Source organism: Bos taurus, chromosome 10, assembly GCF_002263795.3.
Source record: "Bos taurus isolate L1 Dominette 01449 registration number 42190680 breed Hereford chromosome 10, ARS-UCD2.0, whole genome shotgun sequence".
In the NCBI taxonomy this organism is placed as follows: domain Eukaryota; kingdom Metazoa; phylum Chordata; class Mammalia; order Artiodactyla; family Bovidae; genus Bos; species Bos taurus.
The window spans coordinates 49749560-49773889 of NC_037337.1; the positions used below are offsets into that span (position 1 = coordinate 49749560).

General features: G+C 35.1%; 1 protein-coding gene across 6 annotated transcripts in view; it reads left to right on the forward strand.

Moving 5' to 3' along the window:
* Positions 1–22785, forward strand: part of ICE2 (interactor of little elongation complex ELL subunit 2) — a 64600-nt gene extending 41815 nt beyond the window's left edge. For 2 of the 6 annotated variants that reach the window (XM_005211719.5, XM_005211721.5), the window contains 4 exons: positions 14268–14352; positions 15800–15850; positions 18763–19021; positions 20712–22785. In XM_005211719.5, the coding sequence (XP_005211776.1) occupies positions 14268–14352; positions 15800–15850; positions 18763–19021; positions 20712–20834 (518 nt within the window). In that variant the 3' untranslated portion in view covers positions 20835–22785. 6 annotated transcript variants of the gene reach the window in all.
* The last annotated feature ends 1545 nt before the right edge of the window (positions 22786–24330 follow it).

The following is a 24330-nucleotide window of genomic DNA, read 5'->3' on the forward strand; positions in this document are numbered from 1 at the left end:
TCTTGAAGTTTTGAAGGATAAAGAACGCATGTTTGTTTTGCTGTCAAACTGCAAAACAAACCTCATAGTGCAAGGTTATTGTCACAGAGCAGATAAGTATTAAATTAAATGGAAAAGGCATTCAGTTTGTAAGATATTTTGAGAGGAAGGAAAAACACACCACATTCAGAAATCTTTTATTATAGTATATTGTTAAAATTGGTCTATCTTATAATTAGTTACTGTTGTTGAACTCGTGAAAGTGAAGTCGCTCAGTCGTGTCCGACTCTTTACAACCCCATGGACTGTAGCCTATCAGGCTCCTCTGTCCATGGATTTTCCAGGTAAGAGTGCTGGAGTGGATTGCCATTTCCTTCTCCAGGGGATCTTCCCGACCCAGGAATCGAACCCCAGTCTCATGCATTGCAGGCAGACGCTTTACCATCTGAGCCACCAGGGAAGCCCTGTTAAACTCTTACTGTGCCTAATTTATACATTAAACTTTATTATAGGTATGTATGTGTAGAAAAAAACAGTATATGTAAAGTTTGGTACTATCAGTTTTAGGCATCTACTGGGGGCTCTTAGATTGTATCACCTGTGGATAAGGGGGGACTACTGTACTCTGTAAAGTCATAAGTAATCATTGCCTTACATGCTGTTTATCATCAGTGAATCCTGATAAGCCATTCATTTTGATGTAATGAGGTGGTGTTTTTAGTGTCTTTGACAACTGTTTGGTGAGAAACTTATGTATTCTTACATGATGTGTTTGCTTTGTTTGGGTTTTTTTTTTTTTTATATGGGGGTGAATGTTTCAAAATACTGTTTTAAAAACATCTGTGAGTTTTGAGGTTTTTTATAATTTTATTTTATTACTCTTTTAATTTAAGAGAAATGTTGCAACAGGAAGGGAGTTTAGGAGAATAGACTCCTAAATAAGTTTTTGCTACAGTTGCATTCAGGAAATAAGATAAAAACAGTAAGAGTTTGTCCTCGTGGTGTCTGGTATGACAATATAGTTAAAATAAGTTATATATCAGATATGACTCTAAAGTAGCATGTGTGACTCATTACTTAGTCTCTCTATTTTGTAGTTCTACCTTACATTGTGTAGACTAAGTGGTTTTAGTTTTAAAGAAGAGTGCCTATCTACAGATGGTCAAGAGGTAAAAGATGTATACAAAATATTATTTGGTACATCTGTCTTCAAAAGTATTTATTATTTCCCTTTGACATCTAAATAAAGGCTAATTGTTTTTACCTGTATGATGCTTTGCTAGATATGAGTTATAGTGTACACTTCATGGCAAATAGATGGGGAAAAAATGAAAGCAGTGACAGATTTCATTTTCTTGGGCTCCCAAATCACTGCAGATGGTGACTTCTGCCGCCAAATTGAAAGATGCTTGCTCCTTGGAAGAAAAGCTATGACAAACCTAGACAGCATAATAAAAAGCAGAGACATCACTTTGTCAACAAAGGTCTTTATAGTCAAAGCTACAGTTTTTCTAGTAGTCATGTACATGTGTGAGAGTTGGATCATAAAAAAGGCTGAGTGCTGAAGAATTGATGCTTTGAACTGTGATGTCAAAAAAGACTCTGGAGAGTCCCTTGGACTGCAAGGAGATCAAACCAGTCAATCCTCAAGGAAATCAACCCTGAATATTCATTGGAAGGACTGATGCTATGAAAGATTGAGGACAAGAGAAGAGGGTGACAGAGGAGGATATGGTTGGATGGCATCACTGATTCAATGCACATGAGTTTGCGCAAACTCCAGCAGATAGTGAAGGACGAGGAAGCCTGGCATGCTGCAGTTCATGGGGTCACAAAGAGTTGGACTCGGCTTAGCAACTGAACAGTACACTTGAAATTAGTAATGTCTTTCTTTTCAAGTATTCTGTTTTTTGATTCTGTGTGTCAGTCTTCCTCCCTGTACTATTCTTGTCCTTTTAGCTTCTGCTCCTCTTAGGCTCCCAATATAACAGCTCTTAGGGTATTGCTGTGTGTTTTGTTTTGTTCTCTCCTTTTGCTTCCTTATGTATCTACCACTCTCAAACCAAATTATAATATAATACACTTGAAATACTCCAAAATTTTCCTCAGAAACTGTATGTGTGTGTGTGTATATATGACATATATATGTGTATTTTTCTATATATAAAGTAATGCAGCAGTATTTCTAACTGTCATTAATGAAGTATGTGATGTAGGTCAAGGACTGTATATCCATTGTTACTAATCCTCACTATTCTGTAAAATAAGTGTTGTCTGTCTTTGTTTTACAGATGAGGAAACTGAGGCTCATAGAGTTTATTGCTCAAGATTACAGTTTGTGGGAAATCTGGGATTTGTATCCATGTATTTTCTGATTCCACAGCCTGTGCTTTTCATTTATAATGGAATTTAAAAATCATGCTGAATGTGTGAGTCAGAAGATATGTGTATGAGTACTTCATACTTTACAGTTTTCTTTTTACTTTGGGCAAAATCATTTAAGCTTTTGAGTCCGCAGCTTTTTCATCTGTAGGTAATGGACATAATAATATTTTGTTCAAGGAATTCTCTGGCATTCCAGTGGTTACAGCTCAGTTCTTTCACTGCTATGGCCCTGTGTCCAATCCCTGACTGAGGAAAAGATACCGCAAGCCACAGGGTACAGTCAAAATAGTAATAATAGTAACATTTTGTTGAATCTACCTCAGGGACTCTATACACAAATCCTTTTTCTTACAATGATTATGTAATTTTTCTTGTTATTCAATCACTCAGTCATGTCTGACTCTTTGCGACCCCATGGACTGCAGCACGCCAGACTTCCCTGTCCTTCTCTATATTATATTATGTAATATAATGCCCTAAAAGTACACTTCTCCTTAATGAAAATAAATACCACAAGACAATGAAGTTATACTTTGTATATTTTTGTACTGAGAAAAAATAGCTATTAACCTAAAATTTAGATCAAAATATGAGAGTAAAAAAGGATTTCTTAACCAAAGATTAAAAGCAGGCTAAAACAACAGCAAAAAACTGAGAACTTCTCTATATTTATGCATAATTTTCAAAAAGATCTACGTAGTACTACTTCTGTCCTAAAATACTGTCAGTTGTAACATATACCTTTGCTTTGATAATATTTTTCTTTCATATATGTTATTTTTTAAGTATAACATACATTCAGAAAAGTGAAAAGAAAAGGACCTCCCAGGTGGTAAAGAACGCACCTGCCAATGCAGGAGAAAAGTGAAAAATGTACAGCTCAAGGAATTACATAACAAAGTCTGCACCTCTGTAACTCACACCCAGATCAAGAAGCTGAAAACTGCCAGAGACCCACTTTTTGCCACTTGCCTATATAGCCTTCTTCCTCTTCTCCACTAATAACCAGTGTCCCGCCTTCTAACGTAATCATTTGGGTTTCGCCAGCTCTGTACGGATGGAATTATAAAGTTCTTTCATTTATACCTTCTTTTGCTTAATAGTTTTTAAAGTTTACGTTGTATGTAACAATATTTTTCTTTTTCACATTTTCCTTTTTAAGAATATACCACCATTTATTTATGCATTTAACTTTGGGAGCCTGTTTCGGTTGTGTCTGTTAATGCAGCTATGAACATAAGTGTCTGTTAGAGCAATGTGTATGTATTGCTATTGGGCACATACCTGAGAGTGGAATTACTGGGTCATAGCTTAAGCTACATTATCTTCAGTTAGATAATTCCAGAAAGCTTTCCAAAATGATTATACCAGTATACACTTATATTAGCAGCATGTGAGGGTTATATCTTCTCCACATCCTTGCCCAAACTTGGCATTATCAGTTTTAATTTGTCACGCTGGTGGGTATGTATTATTAACATCTCATTATTATTATTTTTCTCTCTCCCTCCCCCCTCTCATTATTGTTTTAATTTGCTTTTCCTTGGTTGGACACTTTGTCATATGATTAATAATCATTTGGATATTCACTTTTGTGAATTGCCTTTTCAAACCTCTTTCACTGTTGTCAAGTTTTTGTTTATTTGCTTGTTAGTTCTTTGTTGGTTTTAAATGTTACAAGTAATTTTCTCCTGCTCTTGCCTTTTCAGTCTCTTAATGGTATCTTTTGGATTTAATAAAGACCAATATTTAGCCATTTTCTTTATGATTAGTGTTTTTTTGCCTGGTTTAACAAGTCTTCCTTACAGCAGCATCATGAATATAACATCTTCTGGAAACCTTCCTAAAATTATTTTCTATTTTCCAGACACATAGTTTATGTGGTATTTATTTTTGCCTGGAATATTAAGTGGTTTTTTTTTTTTTTTTCCAGTTTTCAGCACCATTTATTGAAAAAGACTATCCATTCTCTGCTGTCCCATTTTACTTGAGTTATATATATGAATCTAAGCTGGACTCCCTATTTCTTTATCCTGTTTTAATTACTCTAGTTAGAGTAATTACTCTAGCTAGACAGTTAGCACTGTCTTAATTGCATTAGTTTTATAAAATCTTTTACTGTTTGATGAAGCAAATCTTGTCAACTTTTTATTTTTAATTAATTTTTATTGGAGTATATTTGATTTGCAATGTTGTGTTAGTTTCAGGTGTGCAGCATAGTGAATCAGTTATATAGGCATATATATCCACTCTTTTTAAGATTCTTTTCCCATATAGGTCATTACAGAGTATGGAGTAGTTCCGTGTCAGCTTGTTTTTCTTCAAGAATTTCTTGGCTATTCTTGGCTCTTTGCATTTACAGATTTGGGAATCAGCTTGTCAGTTTCAGCCAACAGCAACAGGAAGATTGGGCTTTTTGTTAGGAAGTGCATTGACTCAGTCAATGTGGAACAGATTAACAGCTTTATAATAACAAATCCGTCAATCTGTGAACTTTAGATATTCTTCTGTTTATATCTTCAATTTCTATTAATATCTTTATGATTTTCTTTGTAAAGTTCTTGCACATCTTTTGTTAAATATTTTTGTTGTTGGCTGATATGTTATTATAAATGATATTTCTGAAATTTTATTTTCTTATTAGGCTGTTACTGATAATACAGGATTTATTTGCATATTAATTTTGTATGTTGATCTTGTATCTTAGTAACTTGCCTAAGCTCATTCTAATAATTTATATTTTCAAGTTAAACAATTATGTTCTTGGCAAATAATGACCATCTTACTTCTTCTTTACAATCATTATACCTGTTTATTCCTTGCTCCCTTTGCCTAGAATTCAAATAGAAGGTAAATAATGGGCGTCTTTGTCTGTCTTTAATCTTAAAGGAGGAGATTTTCAACATTTCACCATTTTATGTAGTGTTTTGTATGGGTGTTTGTGTATGCCTTTTGTTTGAAGAAAGAAGTTCCTTTCTATGCCTAGTTAAGAATTTTAATAATGAATGGGTAAAAAAAGAAATTTTCAGATATTTTCTCTGTATTTATTGAGATTATGTGATGGTATAACCTTTTTATTCTACTAATGTGATGAATCATATTAATTAATTTTAAAATGTTAATCCAAACTTGTGTTCCTGCCATAATTCCGGCTTGCTCATGATATATTACTCTTTTTAAATATTGGTGAAATTGTTAGTCACTCAGTCATGTCCAATTCTTTGCGACCCCATGCCTCTGTCCAACAATTGGTAGATTCATTTTATTAATATTTATCTTGCCATTTGTGTTTATAAGTGAGATTGACCTGTAAGTTTCCTTGTGAGGTGTTGGTATTAAGATTAAGTTTATGTCTTAAAGTGATTTGGGATCTGTTTCCTCTTTTTCTGTTATCTGGTAGAATTTCTGTAAAAATCAGTGTTATTTCTTAATTAAATGTTTGGTAAAATTGACGTGTGAAGCCTGCAGGCCTAGAGCTTTCTTTTAGAGGAGTTTCTAATTATCAGTTCAATGTTTGCTGTTTTTAAATTGAAGTATAGTTGATTTACAATGTTGCGTTTATCTGTTGTAGAGCAAGATGATTCAGTTACACTACATATATATGTGTGTATGTGTGTGTGTGTGTATATATATACGCATGTTCTTTTTATATTATTTTCCATTATATTTTAATCATGGGATATTGAATGTAATTCCTTGTGCTATACAGTAAGACCTTGTTGTTTATCCATCCTGTATATAGTAATTTACATCTGCTAACCCCAGACTCCCAACCTGCCCCTCCCCCACTCCATGTTTCCTGGCTTTGTTTCTGTTGAAAAGTCAGCTGTTTATCCATTTATGCTGCTTTGCAAGTAATATGTTTCTTTTCTTTATCAGACTTTAAATTTTATCTCTCCCCCTTTCAACAATTGTCCTACGTTGTACCTATGTTAGTCTTTGTTGTTGTAAATATTCCTTTGTACATGTTCATTTTATAACATATTGCTCCTTGGTATGTGATTTGATGACCTTTACCAGTTTGGGAGAATTCTCAGTCACTATCTCACCAGACATCACTTCCTGCTAATTTGCTTTCTCTTCTGGATCTAGGTTGTATTATGTTACATCTTACTGTGTTCTGAACATCCCTTACATGCTCTTCTGTATTTACCCTCCTTTTGACTCCTCATGCATGATTCTCAGTATTTTCTTCTAGTTTACTAATTTCCTCTTCAACTATCCCTATTACACTCTTTCACCCATCCCCTGAGTCCTTAATTTCATTTACTGTATTTTTTTAGTTCTAGACTTTTCATTTGGTTCTTTTTATACATTTCTGTAGAAATTCTTTTGTATAATTGCTATAAAAAGTCTCAATTATGTCTTCAGTTCAGTTCAGTTCAGTTACTCAGTCGTGTCCGACTCTTTGCCACCCCATGAATCGCAGCACACCAGGCCTCCCTGTCCATCACCAACTCCCGGAGTTCACTCAGACTCACGTCCATCGAGTCAGTGATGCCATCCAGCCATCTCATCCTCTGTCGTCCCCCTCTCCTCCTGCCCCCAATCCCTCCCAGCATCAGAGTCTTTTCCAATGAGTCAACTCTTCTCATGAGGTGGCCAAAGTACTGCAGTTTCAGCTTTAGCTTCATTCCTTCCAAAGAAATCCCAGGACTGATGTCCTTTAGGATGGACTGGTTGGATCTCCTTGCAGTCCAAGGGACTCTCAAGAGTCTTCTCCAACACCACAGTTCAAAAGCATTATGTCTTAGGCACAGTGAATCCATCTTAGGTGTATTAGGCAGAATTGCTTTAAAGTCTGTATCTAATACCTCTGTTATGTAGAGTCTTTGCAAGTCTTTTCTATTATTTGTGTGTGTGTTAATTTTATAAGGCTTCCATAACAAAGTACCACAAACTGGATAGCTTAACATGATAGATACTTCTTGTTTCACAATTCTGAAGGCTGGAAGTTTAAAATGAAGGTTTTAAAAGGCCATGCTCCTTCTGAGACCTATAAGAGAGAATCCTTTGTTGCCCCTTTTTCCTTCTGGTGTTTGCCAGCAATCCTTGGCATTACTGGTTTGTAGATATATCATTTTCATCTCTGCCTCTGTCATCATGCAGGATCTTTTTTCCTGTATGTCTCTGTCCTTTTCCTATAAGGACACCATTCATATTGAATTAAAGGTCCACCCATCATAGCTAATTACATCTACAACAATTCTATTTCCAAAGAAAGTCACTTTCTGAGGGAGTAGGAATTTAGGGTTTCAGCATATCTTTTTACAGGGACACTTCATTCCGTGCCATGTTGTTTTTCTCTCTTCTTGTTTATTCCATGTTTCTTCATTGTATGTCAGAATATTCTTTATCAGGGGCCAGAAAATTGTATATGAAAAATTCTGGACTTGATGTCAAAGCTACAGTGTTGTCTTCCTGTATTACTCTTGACTACACTAGCAATCTGGATTCACTGTAATCCAATTACAGGGAGTTAGGTAGTTTGAAGCTTGGCTTTGCACCCTAGAAAGCCCAGTATATTTCCCTCTTACTGCTGGGATGTTGCCATTCATGGTCTGACATTGCCAGTCTTTGGAAAAACCTGCTTGCAAGGCTGGCTGTCTGCTAGCATCTGGGAACTTGGCTAGTAAACAGTTTCCTACGCTGATGTAAAACGTCCATTAGCTGATAAGGAGGGCTCATTGTACATACACTGTTTGTATAAATACTATGGCTTATTCTGAACATCTGCTTTCTGAGTGTCTGGAATTTTGGTATGTGTTAGGCAGAGGGTTGCCTGCATGATGCATCCCCCAATAAAAGCATTGAGTGCTGAGTCTTCATTAAGTTTATCTGGTACAAAAAGATGTTGCTGGAGGAATTAAGTGGATCTTGTGTGGCTCCAGTGAGAAAGGCCTTTTTTTTTTTAAATTGTAGAAAAATGTTTGTAGCATAAAATGTACCATTTTAACAATTCCAGGGTACAATTTACTACACATTTAAAAAAAATTACCTGTTTATTTTATGGCCACAGAATGTGGGCTCGTAGTTCCCCGATCGGGGATCTAACTCATGCCCCCTGCACTGGAAGCACAGTGTCTTAGCCACTGGCTTGCTAGGGAGGTCCTACTGTATGATTTTAGTGCATGATTTACTGTGATTAAGTACATTCATAGTGCCATGTAACCATCATCACTGTCCATTTTCAGAGCTTTTTTATCATCCCGAATAGAAAGCCAACAAAGGACTTTTGAAGATAGCATCTCATTTTCTCTGAACTTTATCCCACACTTCTTTGCCTTTTTTGGATTCTCCTTTTATTTGTATCCTTTTGCTATAATAAATCTTATCCATGTGTGCCACTGTATGTTGAAGCTATAAGTCCTTGTAGAGAAGCACTGAGCCTGTGTCCGAACTCAGAACATTTGTTTATCTAATTCATAGAGCAGTTTTTGTTCTTCTAATCCTGAGAGATTATTGAAAACTCTGGTTCATCTCTTAGGTCTCAGTTGCTTTCTCCAGATTAACAGGTGCTCCTAAGAGAGAAGCAGCCCTCAGTGCCAGACTCACATCTCCAAGTGTGTTTCTTCTTCTGGTTTTTGGCTCTGAATATAGTCCCATTCCCTTTTTCTGGTAACCACTAACAAATTATGTAATTTAATCACTCATAGTATTTATGGCCTGTCTCTGTCTGTTTTGTTTATTGATACATCATAAGCACCTGGAACAGTATCTGACACACAGAGGTGCTCAATAAGTATTTTTTAGAGAGTGAAGTTGGCTTGCATAATTGGTTGAAGGAGCAGTAAAAAGTCAAGGAGAAGGGAAATGGTAGATAACAAACCACAGAATTTATATACTTTATTCATTTTACTTTTCCTAGATGTGTGTAAGACAAGCCATTGGAATACAAGAAGAAAATATTATAGCTTTTACTTTTTCTCTAAAGAAATTAAAAACTAAACATTATTCATGTTAAGTAAGTGGAGTGACAGGTGGTCCTCTCCTTTGAATGTTGTTGTAGAGTTCTGTTACATATAAAATAGAAAATATTTTTATTATCTCCACATTGTACACCGTCCAAGAAACAGTGTGCCCAGTCCATTCCATATGAATGGTCATCCTCAGAGTTGTGCTGTATAGCATCCTCGGGTTTATTAAGGATGACTTTGTTGTTGAAAATGAAAGATGCTGCTTATTTAAAACAGCAACAACAAGAACAAAAAGAAACCCTCATATATGCCACAGAGTCCACCAGTGGCAGGATCAGAATTTAGTCAGTTTTTTTCAAGTATTTATTTATTTATTTTTGGTTTTGCTGGGTCTTTGTTGCTGCACATGGATTTTTCTGGTTGCAGCGAGCAGGGGCATCTCTTCATTGCAGTGCACGGGCTTCTCATTAAGTAGCGTCTCCTGTTGTGGAGCACAGACTCTAAGCACATGGGCTCCAGTAGTTGCAGCATGCAGGTGCAGTAGTTGTGGTGCACGGGCTTTAGCTACTTTGCAGTATTTTGAATCCTCCCTGACCAGGGATCAAACCTGTGTCCCCTGTATTGGCAGGCAGATCCTCATTCACTGTGCCACCAGGGAAGTCCTGGTCACAATTTTTAAGTGTTTATAACTTTGCTGTAAACCTTAAACAGGGCTAGGAAAAAACGGGGAGGGGGGAGGTCAGAGGTAACAAAAATGAAGCACTCACTGTGTGTATAACAATGTTAATCAGTGTGACTGAATACAAATAATTCATTGTGTCTTAGAAACTGGGATAAAATCTTAACCAGAAAATTTCCATGTGCTCCTATTTCTTTCCCATGCAATCATGCACCCTCGTCCTTTCTAAGTTGTGACCTGTGTTTTCCTCACTCAACCTTTGCTAGCCGCTCCTCCATTTAACTGTGGCATTTCATTGTTAGTTTTCCCTGCCCAGCTCTATGATCTCAAAATTTCAAAGAAATTTAAGACAGTTTCTTCTCAGAAATCAAAGCCGGGGACCAGTGCGTTAGAGCTTGCTTTCTTTGTTTTTTTTGACATTACATCTTTTGGAGAGAAAAGTGAGAGTAGAGTTTACATGTGTGATTGAGAGATTCAGATACAGCGTATCATACAAAACACAAGAGATACAAAATGTCACTTACTGAACTGAAGAGTGTATTGATTTATAGGACTCCAGTTCAGCAGTTATCTAAACTGACTGTGTGTCGCAGTCGTTTGTAGAGCTTGTTAGATTGAAGATTATTGGCCCTGACCCTAGGAGTGTCTGATTCGATAGGTCTGGATTGGAACCTAAGACTTTAGCGTTTGTAGCATGTTCTCAGGTAGTGCTAATGCTGGTAGTCCAGGGACCATACCTTGAATACCTTTCCTGTAGCTCCTAGTCTCCTTTTTAGGTAGAATAAAAATACTTGTTTTTTGTTTCCCTGCTTTGCTATGAACATGTTCTTCTCTTCCTTTAGATTGCTGTGTTATTTTTTCCCTCTTGCCCCAAACACTAATATGTACTCCCTAAAGAAAATTCCAAAAGTCATCTTACCACAACTTCTGTATCTACTTTTCAGTTATCTAATGTATATCAATTCTGCAGTCGACATACAAGCAGTCCTTCCTTTGTGCTATTCTGATATCCACAAATGTCAGTTACAAAGGCATATTAACTGTAATTGTGTAAACTACCAACTTTACTGCTGACTCTTCAGTTCACAGATCACTACATAAATAACAGACTTGCGTCATGACCAGTCACCAATCATATCACTCCTTTAAGAGTCTGTCATTGTTTTTGGTCGCTGTGTACCTGTTACTGAGATCATGCATAGAAAGCAAAATGTCTAGTTGTGTTCCCTCCTTGTCTCCCAGTGATAAACTCACATGATGTTTTGTAAAAGTGGATAATCAGAAGAGGGAATTGGCCAACAAAGATTAAAGCACAGCAAAGAAACAAAAGACCATACTGCTGCAAATGGAATTTGAATTGAATATAAATGGAGTTATAGAAGAAATAACTGACAGTAGAAATGTTGACACTGCTGAGGTTCAAGAGACAAGATGAGCCACCAGAGGAACTTAGTGAAAGTGAACTGACTCACATAAATAAGGAAAGTGCTTGTGGCATAAAGGATGAAGAAATGACCCTGGCACAGTATTTTACATTGAAGAAACACTTTGAGATATTTCAGGACCTTAAAAGTGCAAAGGGTATAACGTTGGGAGCTGATCCAACAATGATCAGCAAGTGTGAAACCCCTCCACAGCATAGAAAAGGTGCTTGCTCCCTATCATAAGTTGTAACAGGAGAAAGTGACAAGCACTATTCAGACTACTATTAATGAGTTTTATAATGAAATAATACTTTAAATCTCAGTGTTTGCAATTTATAGTCTACTAAATAAAGATTAGTTTTTACTGTCTTCATTTCTCCATGCATTTATTACTGATGGGGAATTTATAATGTTTTGATCAAAAAATCTTAAAGGTAATGGAGCAATTGTAATTTTTCCCATTGATTATTAAAATCGCTTGCATAATTTTGACTTATGCATGATTATTTTTATCATCCCCTACTACATGTAGAATAGGGACTGCCTATATACATGTATGTGTGTGTGTGTATGTATATATATATGTATGAATTCATGCATGTATGTAAAGCCCTGATTTGTATTAACTAACCTTTCCAACCTTGACACACTTAAAAAAGTATTTGGATAGCATACTGTGATATGCAAGAGTCTACGAGGCCAGAAAGCTGTTGCCATCCCAAGTCTTGTGCAGTTGCCCCAAGGACTGAGGAAATAAACATCTGAACTCATTTGAGGCCCACTGGTTAAAATGTTCCAATGTTGAGAGAATTGAAGCCCTCATGGAACTTAGTACAGTATTCTCTGTATATTTTAGACTAACTGTATTTGACATATACTATAATACATACTTTTCATTGAGATTGCTTTAAAAAGGTAAGAACTGTGAGTTTCCTCAAAGACACATTTAGTAAATGTCTAAACTGTTTTATTGTGCTTAATATTTATTGCCTTTTGACAGTCTTTAAACCATTAAACTGTGTCCTTTTTATTAGAAACGTCACTGTGTAATGAGTGTTAGAAATGCAGAGGTGAAACCGAAACTTGGCACAGGAAAGAATAAGTAGGCATGGGAAAAGATTTGTTGTCTTAGAAGAAAAGTATCTGGTAAAAATATTTCTAATTCTTTTTTATGAGCACAAAGCAGATGAAATGAAAGGGGGCAAGATAAGAAATGAGATACTAAATTATTTGCAGGTTTTTTGTATTATGATTGATGTCAACTATCCAGGTCATGTGTTCTGATAACCAAATTTTGGAAGCTAAAAAAATTAAAGTGATACTATTTTCAGCATTAGTGAATATTATACTCTTAGCGATTGATGTTTTTGACTGGTGTAATAACATGGGTTTTGTATGAATGTGATTATATAACATTTAACTAAACGCCATTTTTTGTATCACTTCCCTGGCACATTCCCAGGCCTCAGTGTTGTGTCTCAACCTGTTTTGTGGGAGAACATGTGCAAGTGTAATCATGAGCGTTTGCTGTTTTGTTTCTTTGAATTCTAGAATTAGGTCATGTTTATAAGAAAGTAAGACTTGGAGCAGACTATTTTGAATTTTTTTTTTTTAATCGTAGGAAATCTTATCATGTGCTTTAATTAAAAAATAAGCTAGATTTTTTTAAGGTTTATTGAGGTATAACTAATAACATTTTAAGATATTTAAATCATACATCGTAATGATTTGATGTATGTATACATTGTAAAAGAATTCCTCTCATCTAGTTGAATTAACAAATCCATCATCTCCAGGTTTTTTTTTTTTTTTTGGATGAGAACATTTGAGTTGTACTCTCTTAGCAAATATCAGTTATATAATCTACTATTATCAGCTAGAGTCACTGTGTTATACATTAGATCCTCAGACCTTATTCATCTTGTAGCTGAAGGTTTGTACCCTTTTAGCCCCCAACCCCTGAGAACCACTTTTCTACTTCTTTCTTTGAGTTTGACTTTTATTCCCCCGGATTCCTCATATAAGTTATCATGCAGTATATATCTTTCTCTTTCTGACTTATTTCACTTAGCATCCAATTCATGGATGAATAATATTCCATTATTTGTGTGTGTATCACACCTTTATCCTTTCATCTGTTGGTGGACACTTAGGTTATGCACATCTTGGCTATTGTGAATATTTAAGCCAAGTTTTTACCTTAACCAAGTTTGTCTGAGTAATGTATTTATCATACCCAAACTATATTTTATCTGCTTGCTTTTATAATATTATGGTACATGCATACATGAATGCTAAGTCGCTTCAGTCATGGCTCTTTGCAACACTGTGGACTGTAGGCCACCAGGTTCTTCTGTCTATGGCATTCTCCAGGCAAGAATACTGGAGTGGGTTGCCATGCTCTGCTCCAGGGGATGTTCCTGACCCAGGGATCAAACCCACATCTCCTATGGTGCCTGTATTCCAGGCAGATTCTTTACTGCTGAACCACTGGGAACCCCAGCACCACCTGGGAAGCTCTCTAAAAATTTAATTTCCATAAAAATGAAAGTTTTACTAGAAATTAGAAACCACTGTTTCAACAGTTCTTAAATTGTAGACTTAGAGATGATTTTTTTGATGTGGACATGTATAAACTTTTCTATGTTCAGCAAATATTTTAGAATTAATACATATTCCTTTATAATCTGACTTCTGGTATTATTTTAAAGTACAGCTTTACTTAATAAACTTAATAAAATGTCTATTTCTCTTTTTAGAATATAAAGTTCCTTTATAATTATGACAATTGTGTAAAAACATCTTTAAAAAGATTGGATAACTTAGCTTTTTTGATTTTTAAATACAGCAATTGTTCTTTTTAAGTTTGATCTTTTATTTTAGGACATATTGATGCATTTACATCAAAGCTTTTCCTGCTTGAAGAAATTACCTCAGAAGAATTGAAAGAAAAACTTTCAGCACTCAAGTAAGAAATTTTGTGGTAGGAATTTAAAAGCTTGTTAACGTGATCATTAATTTTCCTCTATCACTAAATATTGGTTTAAATTATTTATTTTCAAGACTTTCATCCTTTTATAAATTGAGGCTTTCCTTGACCCAGTTTGTGATCCATTTTACATTAATCATTTCCATCTCCAAATTAAATGTTCTAGTGGCACCAGTATTTCTACTTAAGACAAAGGAGGCTAAAACAATAGAGGAGTCTTCCATCTTGGTGAAGTATGGGCACACATATTTCACTTCTTTCCAGAGGTGGGAATAAATAGGCCAGTCAGACTTTGAGCTCAGGGATATATACATTCATTCAGGTATTCTAACTTCTAAAAATTTGTTCTTCTACCAACTGTTACTGTACATCAGATTGAAATTAATTTAATTTGCATCTCACAACTTTTCAGGAAGAACTGGTGGTACCTTTAATCTACATTTTATACATGAGGAAACTGGAACTTGGAGTGACTTTCCCCAGAGCACACTGCTGAGCTAGGATGACAGTTGGTAGTTAATATGTTTGATTCATCTGAAAGGATGGGAAATCGCCCTGACTTATATTAGTTCTGTAGTTCCAGCTTTGGGGCTTGTCATAGTTTTTGAAGGCTGTAGATTCAAGTTTGACTTCCTTGCTTATACTTAAACATCTGTTATAAGTATTACTTCTTTTGATGGGTAACTTTTTATTTACATATGTGAATAGAAAAGCTTTTCCGTACATTTATGCACTGCCTGCTCTACCTCTCCCAATGAAAACCATTTTTTAAATAAATAATCAAGGGAATGAATGTAGGTCTAGAAGAGATATTTAAATCAATATCTTATATTTCATTTCCTTTTATTCATTTAAAGTACCTCTCAATTTCTTTGAAATTCACCACCACCATCTCTAAAAGGCAAACTCCTCTGCAGATTAATTCTGCTAAAGACGTTTTAAACTTCAAAAATTTTAAACTTAGAAACTTATTAAAACATTTATAGTTTGAGAGACTTTCCTGTCAGTCCAGTGGTTAAGACTCCATGAACCAGTGCAGGGGGGTTGATGCCTGGTGGGGGAACTAGGATCCCATATGCTGCGTGGTATAGCCATAAAAACAAAAACATTTTTTTAAAAAACACGAACTCAAAGGGAAATACATTCTTTAAAAAAAAATCATAGCTTAAAATAGTGATCTCTTTACTCATCACTGCTCTGACTGACACAAGCCAAAATACTTTATGATTTTTAAGGGAAATCAGAAAATGGCAAAAATGAAGTAAATACTAAAATTCAGTCAAGTTAGAAATACATTTAGATATTTGTTTTACATTATTTCATCTGTTGTTTTGTTATTGAGACATTTCTTTTCCCAAGGAGTTACAGTTGTTAAGAGTAAGTTTTTTTGTTCCTTAATTTTATTTTGATTTCTTCTGTTTAATAGGATTTCAAGTTTATTTAACATCCTCCAACACATTCTAAGAAAATTAAGTAGGTAAGTACTCTGGAGGCGTTTTTCATTGGTATGTCTAATTTTCTTGGGTGAAAAAACTTTGAATACATCTTGTTAGGAATAGACAGAAAATAACCTAGAAATACAAAATTTATTCTGTTGTGTCAAAGTGGAATTGTGAAAATATAAATAGGAAGGAAATATAATAACATCTGGCTTTACTGAGCTTACAGTTAAACATTTTTTTCTGTACAGCTATTATAATGGCTTCCTATTGCCACTATAACAAATTATCACAAACTTAATGGCTTCAGACAACTCAAATTTATTCTCTTGTAGTTCTGCAGCTCAAAGATCTGAAATTCTCTTCAATGGACTAAACTTGTGTCAGCAGGGCTGGCCCCTTCTGGAGGCTCTTAGGAATCAGTTGTTTCCTTGCCTAATTTTCAGCTTCTAGTGGCTGCTTGTATTTCTTTTCTTTTTTAATTGAAATATAGTTAGTGTACAATATTATGTTAGTTTCAGGTATACTAGATAGTGATTTGATATTTTCATACATTATGAAGTGATTGCAATAAGTCTAATAACCACATATCTCCATACAAAGTTGTTACAATTATATTCTTTATGCTGTGTGTTACATCCTTGTGACTTATTTATAATTGGAGGTTTGTACCTCCTCAGCCCCCTGTGCCTGTTTCTCCACACACATACTATCCTCAGTCAGCAACCACCCTTTTGTTTATGTGTCTGTAAGTCTATCTTACTTTTGTTTCTTTTGCTTTTCAGATTCCATATATACGTAAGGTCGTATGGTATTTGTCTTTCTCCGACTTGTTTCACATGGCACAATAACTTCTAGATACAGCCATGTTGCTGCAAATGCAAGATTTCATTTTTTATGACTGAGTAGTATTCCATTGTCGGAGAAGGCAATGGCGTCCCACTCCAGCACTCTTGCCTGGAAAATCCCATGGACGGAGGAGCCTGGTGGGCTGCAGTCCATGGGGTCGCACAGAGTCGGACACGACTGAAGCGACTTAGCAGCAGCAGCAGTATTCCATTGTACTTTTATCACATCTTATTTATCTGTTCATCAGTAGACACTTAACTTGCTTCTGTATCTTGGCTTTTATAAATAATACTGCAGTGAACATTGGTGTTTATATATCTTTTGATATATGATGAATACCCAAGAGTAGAATTGCTGGATCATATGACAGTTCAATTTTCAATTTTTTGAGGTACCTCCCTACTCTTTCCCATAGTGGCTGCATAATTTATAATCCCACCAGTAGTGTACAAGGATTCCTTTTTCTCCACATCCTTGCCAACACTTATTTATTGTCTTATTGGTGATAGCCATTCTGACAGGAGTGAGGTGGTATATCATTGTGGTTTTGATTTGCATTTCCCTGATGATTAATGGTATTGGCCATCCAACCAGTCCATTCTGAAGGAGATCAGCCCTGGGATTTCTTTGAAAGGAATGATGCTAAAGCTGAAACTCCAGTACTTGGCCAGCTCATGCGAAGAGTTGACTCATTGGAAAAGACTCTGATGCTGGGAGGGATTGGGGGCAGGAGGAGAAGGGGACGACAGAGGATGAGATGGCTGGATGGCATCACTGACTCGATGGACGTGAGTCTGAGTGAACTCCGGGAGTTGGTAATGGACAGGGAGGCTGGCGTGCTGCGATTCATGGGGTCGCAAAGAGTCGGACACGACTGAGCAACTGATCTGATCTGATCTGATGCCTTCTTTGGAAAAATACCTATATTTCTTAGGTTGTAGTCCCTTACTCCATCTCCAAAGTACATTATTCACATTTTTGCTTTTGTTGTTACATTGTGTCCTTAATCACATTTACAAGCCATTGATGGGTAATGTTCACAAATTCTAGAGAAGAATGACTTATAAGTATGATTAATCCTTGTTTTTAATGATAGATTGTGAGGAAGAACTGATATCCTCCATAGTACCTTTGCACTGGAAGAGTGTAAAAACAACAACAAAAAAGGAACACACAGGATGTCAATCATATCCTTTTACCTCTTCATGTTGGTACACTGAATTCCTTAAAGCTTTCTAAAGAGAAAGGGTTTAATGCAAATTTGACAGAACTTCTTATTGTGATAGTAGAGGATCACAATAAAGGGTATGGGTTTTTTTTGGTGTTTGATTGCCTGGGTTTATATGCAGGTCCTGCACTCAGAACTTGGGCAAATTACTTAATATCTCTAATTTTTGTTTGTCTCTAATATGGAGTTAATAATTTTATCCCTTCAAGATTTGTTGTGTAGGATTTGTTGTTGTTGTTGTTGTTGTTGTGTAGGATTTAATGACAAAAAGGACATAAACAGTGCAACAGTTAGTTCATGATAAATATTCAGTACCTATTAACTGCTTAGGTTGCTATTATTCTCAGGGCCCCTCATATTGTGATTGTTCTGTTAACTGTTTCTGCCGCTTTATTTTAAACTTTTCAGTGTAGTGTGTCACATTCACCTTTCTATCTCTGTTCACCTGTTAGTAGACAGAAAGTAGTTACAGTGCTTGTTTAATTAAATGTTGTGTATAGAAATGGTATGTATGTGTTCTTACATACTCATATGTCTGTGTACTTTTCGTTATGTGTTGTCCAGGAATTAGAGAATTAGGCAGACTATTTGTCTCCCATTAAATTATTGAAAACTTCCAAATTGACTGACATAACAATGAAAAGAAAATAATTATATATCCTGAACTTGGAATAAGAACTAAAACTAGTTGCTAAAAAGGCATGAAAATAGATTAGAAGATTCTTAAATCTTATTTGATCAACAGAGTGTTTTTAGAGATGATGTCCCATTCCCCTAATTGTTTTTTTATTTTATTAATAGGTCATGATTAAGAAAATGCTATTGAAATTGACACAGTGAATCAGTGAGTTGAGTTTTACTGTGTGAATTTAGCTTGCAGGAGGGTTCCTACTTGTTGTCTCACGCCGCAGAAGATTCTTCGCTCCTGATCTACAAAACCTCTGATGGAAAAGTTACTAGGACAGCGTACAACTTGCATAAAACACATTGTGGTCTTCCTGGTGTGCCTTCCAGCCTCTCGGTTCCCTGGGTCCCTTTAGATCCCAGTCTCTTGTTACCATATCATATCCATCACGGAAGAATACCTTGTACTTTTCCACCTAAGTCACTGGGTCCCACAGCGCAACAAAAGGTAGGATCTTTTCTGAAATAAAATGTTCCACTAGGTTGTTTATTATTAATCTGTTTCGCTATGCATTTCAACCTGGTGTCCATATTTGCCATGTTAATCACAACACCATTCTAAAAACAGTGTTTATTGGAACGATAGGTAAAGTTGTATGCTCTTGTGAACCCATCATTTTAGCAAAACTTTCTGTTTTTTGTTAGGTTTATAGTCAACTAAAGAAAATTCTATTAGCCTGCCCAGTGAGGGCATGAGCAAGGCAACCACATAGTTAAATCCCTATGTTCCTATGAAAAGCAGAGTTATAATTTTTTTTCAGTTTTTATGTATACTTTTTTATTTCATTAAATATTTGAGGCAATTTGCAGAAGAATACATAGAATAAAATTATGGTGATGCAATTAAAAATTGATAAGTAGGATATGGAAAAATATAAAAACAAGTGTTAGTAATTAGTGACTGCAGTGCCTTATTAAAAGTACAATAAAATGTTAAGTAAATTGTGTTTTAATGCTAAGTATTTTTTATAACTCAATATTTTAGTTATAATTAATGTTTTTTTTTGCATCCGTCCTAGAAATAACAGTTGAATGATATTTCTCAGAAACTTTTGTAAAACCATTGTTAGAGATACTGTTTACCATGTAGCCCATTCTTTGTATCATGTAAGAAGTTCCAGTTCGAGTTTAGTTGAAGGAAAACTTTTCTTCTCTGTGAGTGAATCTGACTTTTCCTTTCCTGCTGCCAAAAATCTTTGAGTCAAAAATTATTGAGTCCTCTATTCTTCTCAATATTTCACTCCACAACATCTATCGCTTGTATATCATGTAGATATTTTCTGTTTTTTTTTTCTTTCTGTATTAATCTGCAAATGTCCACAATTCCTTTGGAGAAATAGCTAGAATGCAGATACTGAGGATTATTTTGTAATTTACAGTGGTTTTATGGTTTACAAAGGTTGTTTATATTTTTCAATTCTCCACTCTTATTATTGAGAGAATCCTTTTAGAAATGACAACTTCTTGTACATTGTTAACTTTGGCCAAGAAAATACATAAATGTGGTTAATTAGTTGGAACAAGTGAAAGAATAGACAGAACGAGTTATCAGTATTTTAAGTCATTTTAGCTACAGTTTTTGTTGGGTATTTTTCAGTTTTCGTTTCAAACAGGAGTCTTATTTTCTCTTCCTTTCACATTTATTCTTTGTATCTTTCTTCTCTTTTGGACTCTTATGTTTTTCTTACTCTTTGTCTGTTTCTCGAATTCATAATTTCTTCTCTGTCTTTACCATCGCTGACCTTCTTATAGTTCCTTTCCCTCCCTTCTTAGTTTTCATTTCTTCTTTTCCACTGCCCTTCAGTTTCATTATTGTAAGCACATTGCTCTAAAGGTCTGTCATTCCTTCATTTCCTCATTTAACATTTCAAACTTTTCCAAATTTAAAAAAATCACAAAAGAGTGATTTTCCTCTTTACTTCTCTCAGTTTACCCTGATCTGTCTGCTTCCCTGATTGTTATTTGAAATTGTCGTACTTTAAAACTGTCAGATTAAAGCTTGCATAGAGGCAGTTAAGTGGCTAGAGGCTAAAAATATATAAAGGACAATTTGAAGGGTAATTATTTCATGTGTAAACAATAGAGTTGACTGTATTGTAAACATGTTAAACTGTCCTGTTCTTTGCTGCTTCTCCTAGATTGGTGGGACAAGAATGCCTACCCGAAGCCACAGGAATTCAGTTTCCGTGGAAACGAAAAGCCTGCCTGCTCAGCAAGTTGAAAATGAAGGAGTGGCTTCGAGTAAAAGAAAAATAACTTAAAGACTGTACCATGGAAAACAAAGAAAAACCAGTTATCACAACATTTAGTTTAGAAAAATTTGAGGGAAAATATACCTGAAAGATCTGTAGGCAACAGGAATGTTTTTGTTTTACTGTCCTTGAGAGTTCTTAGAGTGCCTTAAAAAAACACTTGGACTATGTGAAGCAGTGTTCCAACTCAAACAGGCTAATATGCCCTTAACACCTGAGGTTTGAGGAGACTATAGATATGTTTTAGCATTATCGTGGCAGGGAAATACAGAGAGAAGAAAATATTTTTATACTAGACCTTTAGCAAAAAAAAAAGTAGGAAAATAATTTGCTCTTTCAAGAGCAATATTTATCATTATGTATTAGATTAATCCTGGAGGAGGAAATAGCAACCCATTCCAGTATTCTTGCCTGGAGAATCCCATAGACAGGAGAACCTGGCAGGCTACAGTCCATGGGGTCTCAAAAAGTCAGACATGACTTAGTAACTACACATTAGGTTAATCATTTCAGTTGTAATGCTGGTCTATTGGGGTTTGCTCAGAAGGTTAAATCTTGCTACTGTCAGAGATAATTTTGACTTATGTAAACCCTATTTCTGACCTATCTGACAGTTTTTCTATACTGATTTAAAATGATGATTGTTGCAGGTTACAAAGTTAATACCTTTAAAAACTGGTGAAATTCCATTGCAGAAGCCAAAAAGAAAAATAAAAAGCTCTCTGCCTATGTAAATTCACAAGGAAGTTAACAGTTTTTTGTTGGGCAATCATCAATTTGTTTAAAAAAAAAAAAAAGCTTGTGGTGTAACAGGTTCGGTGACTGCCTCTGTCCCTTGGCACAAATCCTGGCTAGGTGTTGAAATACACTACTAAAAACAAACAGATGAGTGTATTTTCCAGAGAAATCTCATATTTCAACTAGAAAGACTAACATGTGGTAAAACAGAAGCTCTTTTTCCTCATCTATACTAATTAATTTAAAATTTTCAGGACCATGAAGGTGAATTTAGGAAAGGGCCAATCATTTAATGTTATTATAGCCAACTATTTGTATTTATGAAGGGATGAACTCATTTAATTTATAAAATACAAGCTTTATAATCCAAGGCAAAATTTGGTTTTGGAATTTTTTTATGCATTTTATATTAATATAGGAAATTAGCCCCAGTGACCTTCTCAGCTGTTGTAAGTAGCATTTAAATATTCTTTTTACTACCAAGTTTTGTTTTGAGTTTTTTGGTTGGTTATATAATATTTTAAATTAATGACTAGTTATTAATGAAATTGTCTTATATATTTTAATATATAGTTTCCTCATCCTGCCATTCCCTTTTTAAAATATTAAGCTTTGTTTCAATAGTCATGATTTTTTTTTTTTAACTTTTGTCACATACCCATATTTCCTGAAATACTCTACTTGTGAATCATTTGGCAGTGAACCATGGGAGAGGCAGGGATTCCCTAGTAATTTTCTCTTTTAGAAAAGCTAAGCAATGATTACTTTAGACTTCTGAATACCAGAAAGACATGACTTTCATTTTTTTAGTTTTAGTTTTTACTTAATAAAATGTGTGATCTTATAAGAGATTATTTTAAAATTATCTTAGCCATCTATTAGAGTAACTCTGATAATATATATAAAGCTAGTTTTTGTTTTCCACTTGTGCTTAATCAAGCTTCTTTTTTTTAATGTATATTTGAATTTGTGTTCTTTTTATTGATTTTTAGTACTGAGAATGTATAAGCAAGAAAGTGACATTGACAGTACGAGCAAAGATGTTTTTAAAAAAACAAAAACAGTCAGTATTGGCAAGGATATAATGAGCCTGGCCTACATAATCTCTGTGGTGAAGGTATAAACATTTCATTCAGTAAATGTTTGAGTGTACCTGTGTGCCACACAACCTAAAATTGGTCCCCATGTTTACTCTCATAAAATTCTTACTCATGTATCAGAATATTTGTTTGTTGTACTTATTACTGTCTTTCTTCTTAAATAGATTACAAGCTATGCCAAGGCGGGGCATATATGTTTTGTTCATTTGTGTACAACATACATAATACATAAGTCGCTCAGTAGATAGAACTTGAATATATGAATAGATGAATATCTCAGTATCAAAGATAGATTTTGGTCTTCCCATGAGCTAACCTTCTAGTGGCAGACACAATACTGATCTTTGTGGTAAGTACCCCAAGAAAGTAAAGTAAGGAAGTCATCTAACCAGGACCTGATAATTAAGGAGGAAGGTCTGGATAAACCTTGAGCTGCGCCTTTAAAAATAAGTAAGAGTTACAAGGAAAGAATGAAAGGTCTTCGACACAAAAAGAAAGCAGCATATGCAGAGGTGACAGCCAGCCAGAGTGTAGGCTGTGAGCATGGGAGAGAGAGAAAGAGCTATAGGACAGGAACAGGCGTGCTATGCTATGGCATTTGAATTCTGTCCTCTGCAGTGTGGGAACAAGTAGTGATTTTTTAATAAAAATAAATAACATGATCAGGTATAATTTTGAAAAAGTTCTTGTTGGCATTAGTGTAGAGAATGGAATGGAGCTGGGAAAGACTGTAGGGAAGTAGAAAAGTTGCAAAGTTATGTTATAATAATTGAAAAATGAATTAAAGTAATAAAAATAGGGTCAGGCTCAAGTGATAAGAGAAAAAACTGACAACTTGGTGATATAGTTTGTAGGGGGAGTAAAATATGGCTTCCAGGTTCCTCATGGGATACTTTGTAAATACACTACTTAGAAAGGATGAAGAGTGTGACTAGAGCAAGAGGAGGGCTTGCTTAACACATTCATTTCCTTTCATCACTTGTATCCCTTGAATTCTGGGCTGGATGTGCTATTATTACTATATAAGAAACTACTACTATCCCACACTAGCTAGGACACAGAAGCAACAGATGCCCACTGACAGCTGAACAGACAAGCTGTGGTTCATATACACAACAGAATATTACTCAGCTATAAAAAGGAACATCTATGAGTCAATTCTAACGAAGTGGATGAACCTAGAGCCTATTATACAGAGTAAAGTAAGTCAGAAAGAGAAAAATACTTTATATTAACCCAAATCTAGAAAGATGATACTGACGAACCTAATTGCAGGGCAACAAAGGAGATGCAGATATAAAGAAAAGACTTATGGACACAATGGGGGAAGGAGAGGATGAGATGAATTGAGAGAGTAACAGTGAAACATATGTTACCATGTGTAAAATAGACAGCCAGTGGGAATTTGCTATATGACACAGGGAGATCAAATCCAGTCCTTTGTGACACCTAGACGGGTGGGATGGGGTGGGAAGTAGGGAATTTTAAGATGGAGAGGATATAATGTATCCCTATGGCTAATTCATGTTGATATATGGCAGAAACTAACACAATATTGTAAAACAATTATCCTCCAATTGAAAATAATTTAAAAAAAAATTAGCCCAAAACTTAGCTAGTTAAAACCACAAATTATTATTATTTTTTTAAAGAGTAGGTATGTTTTA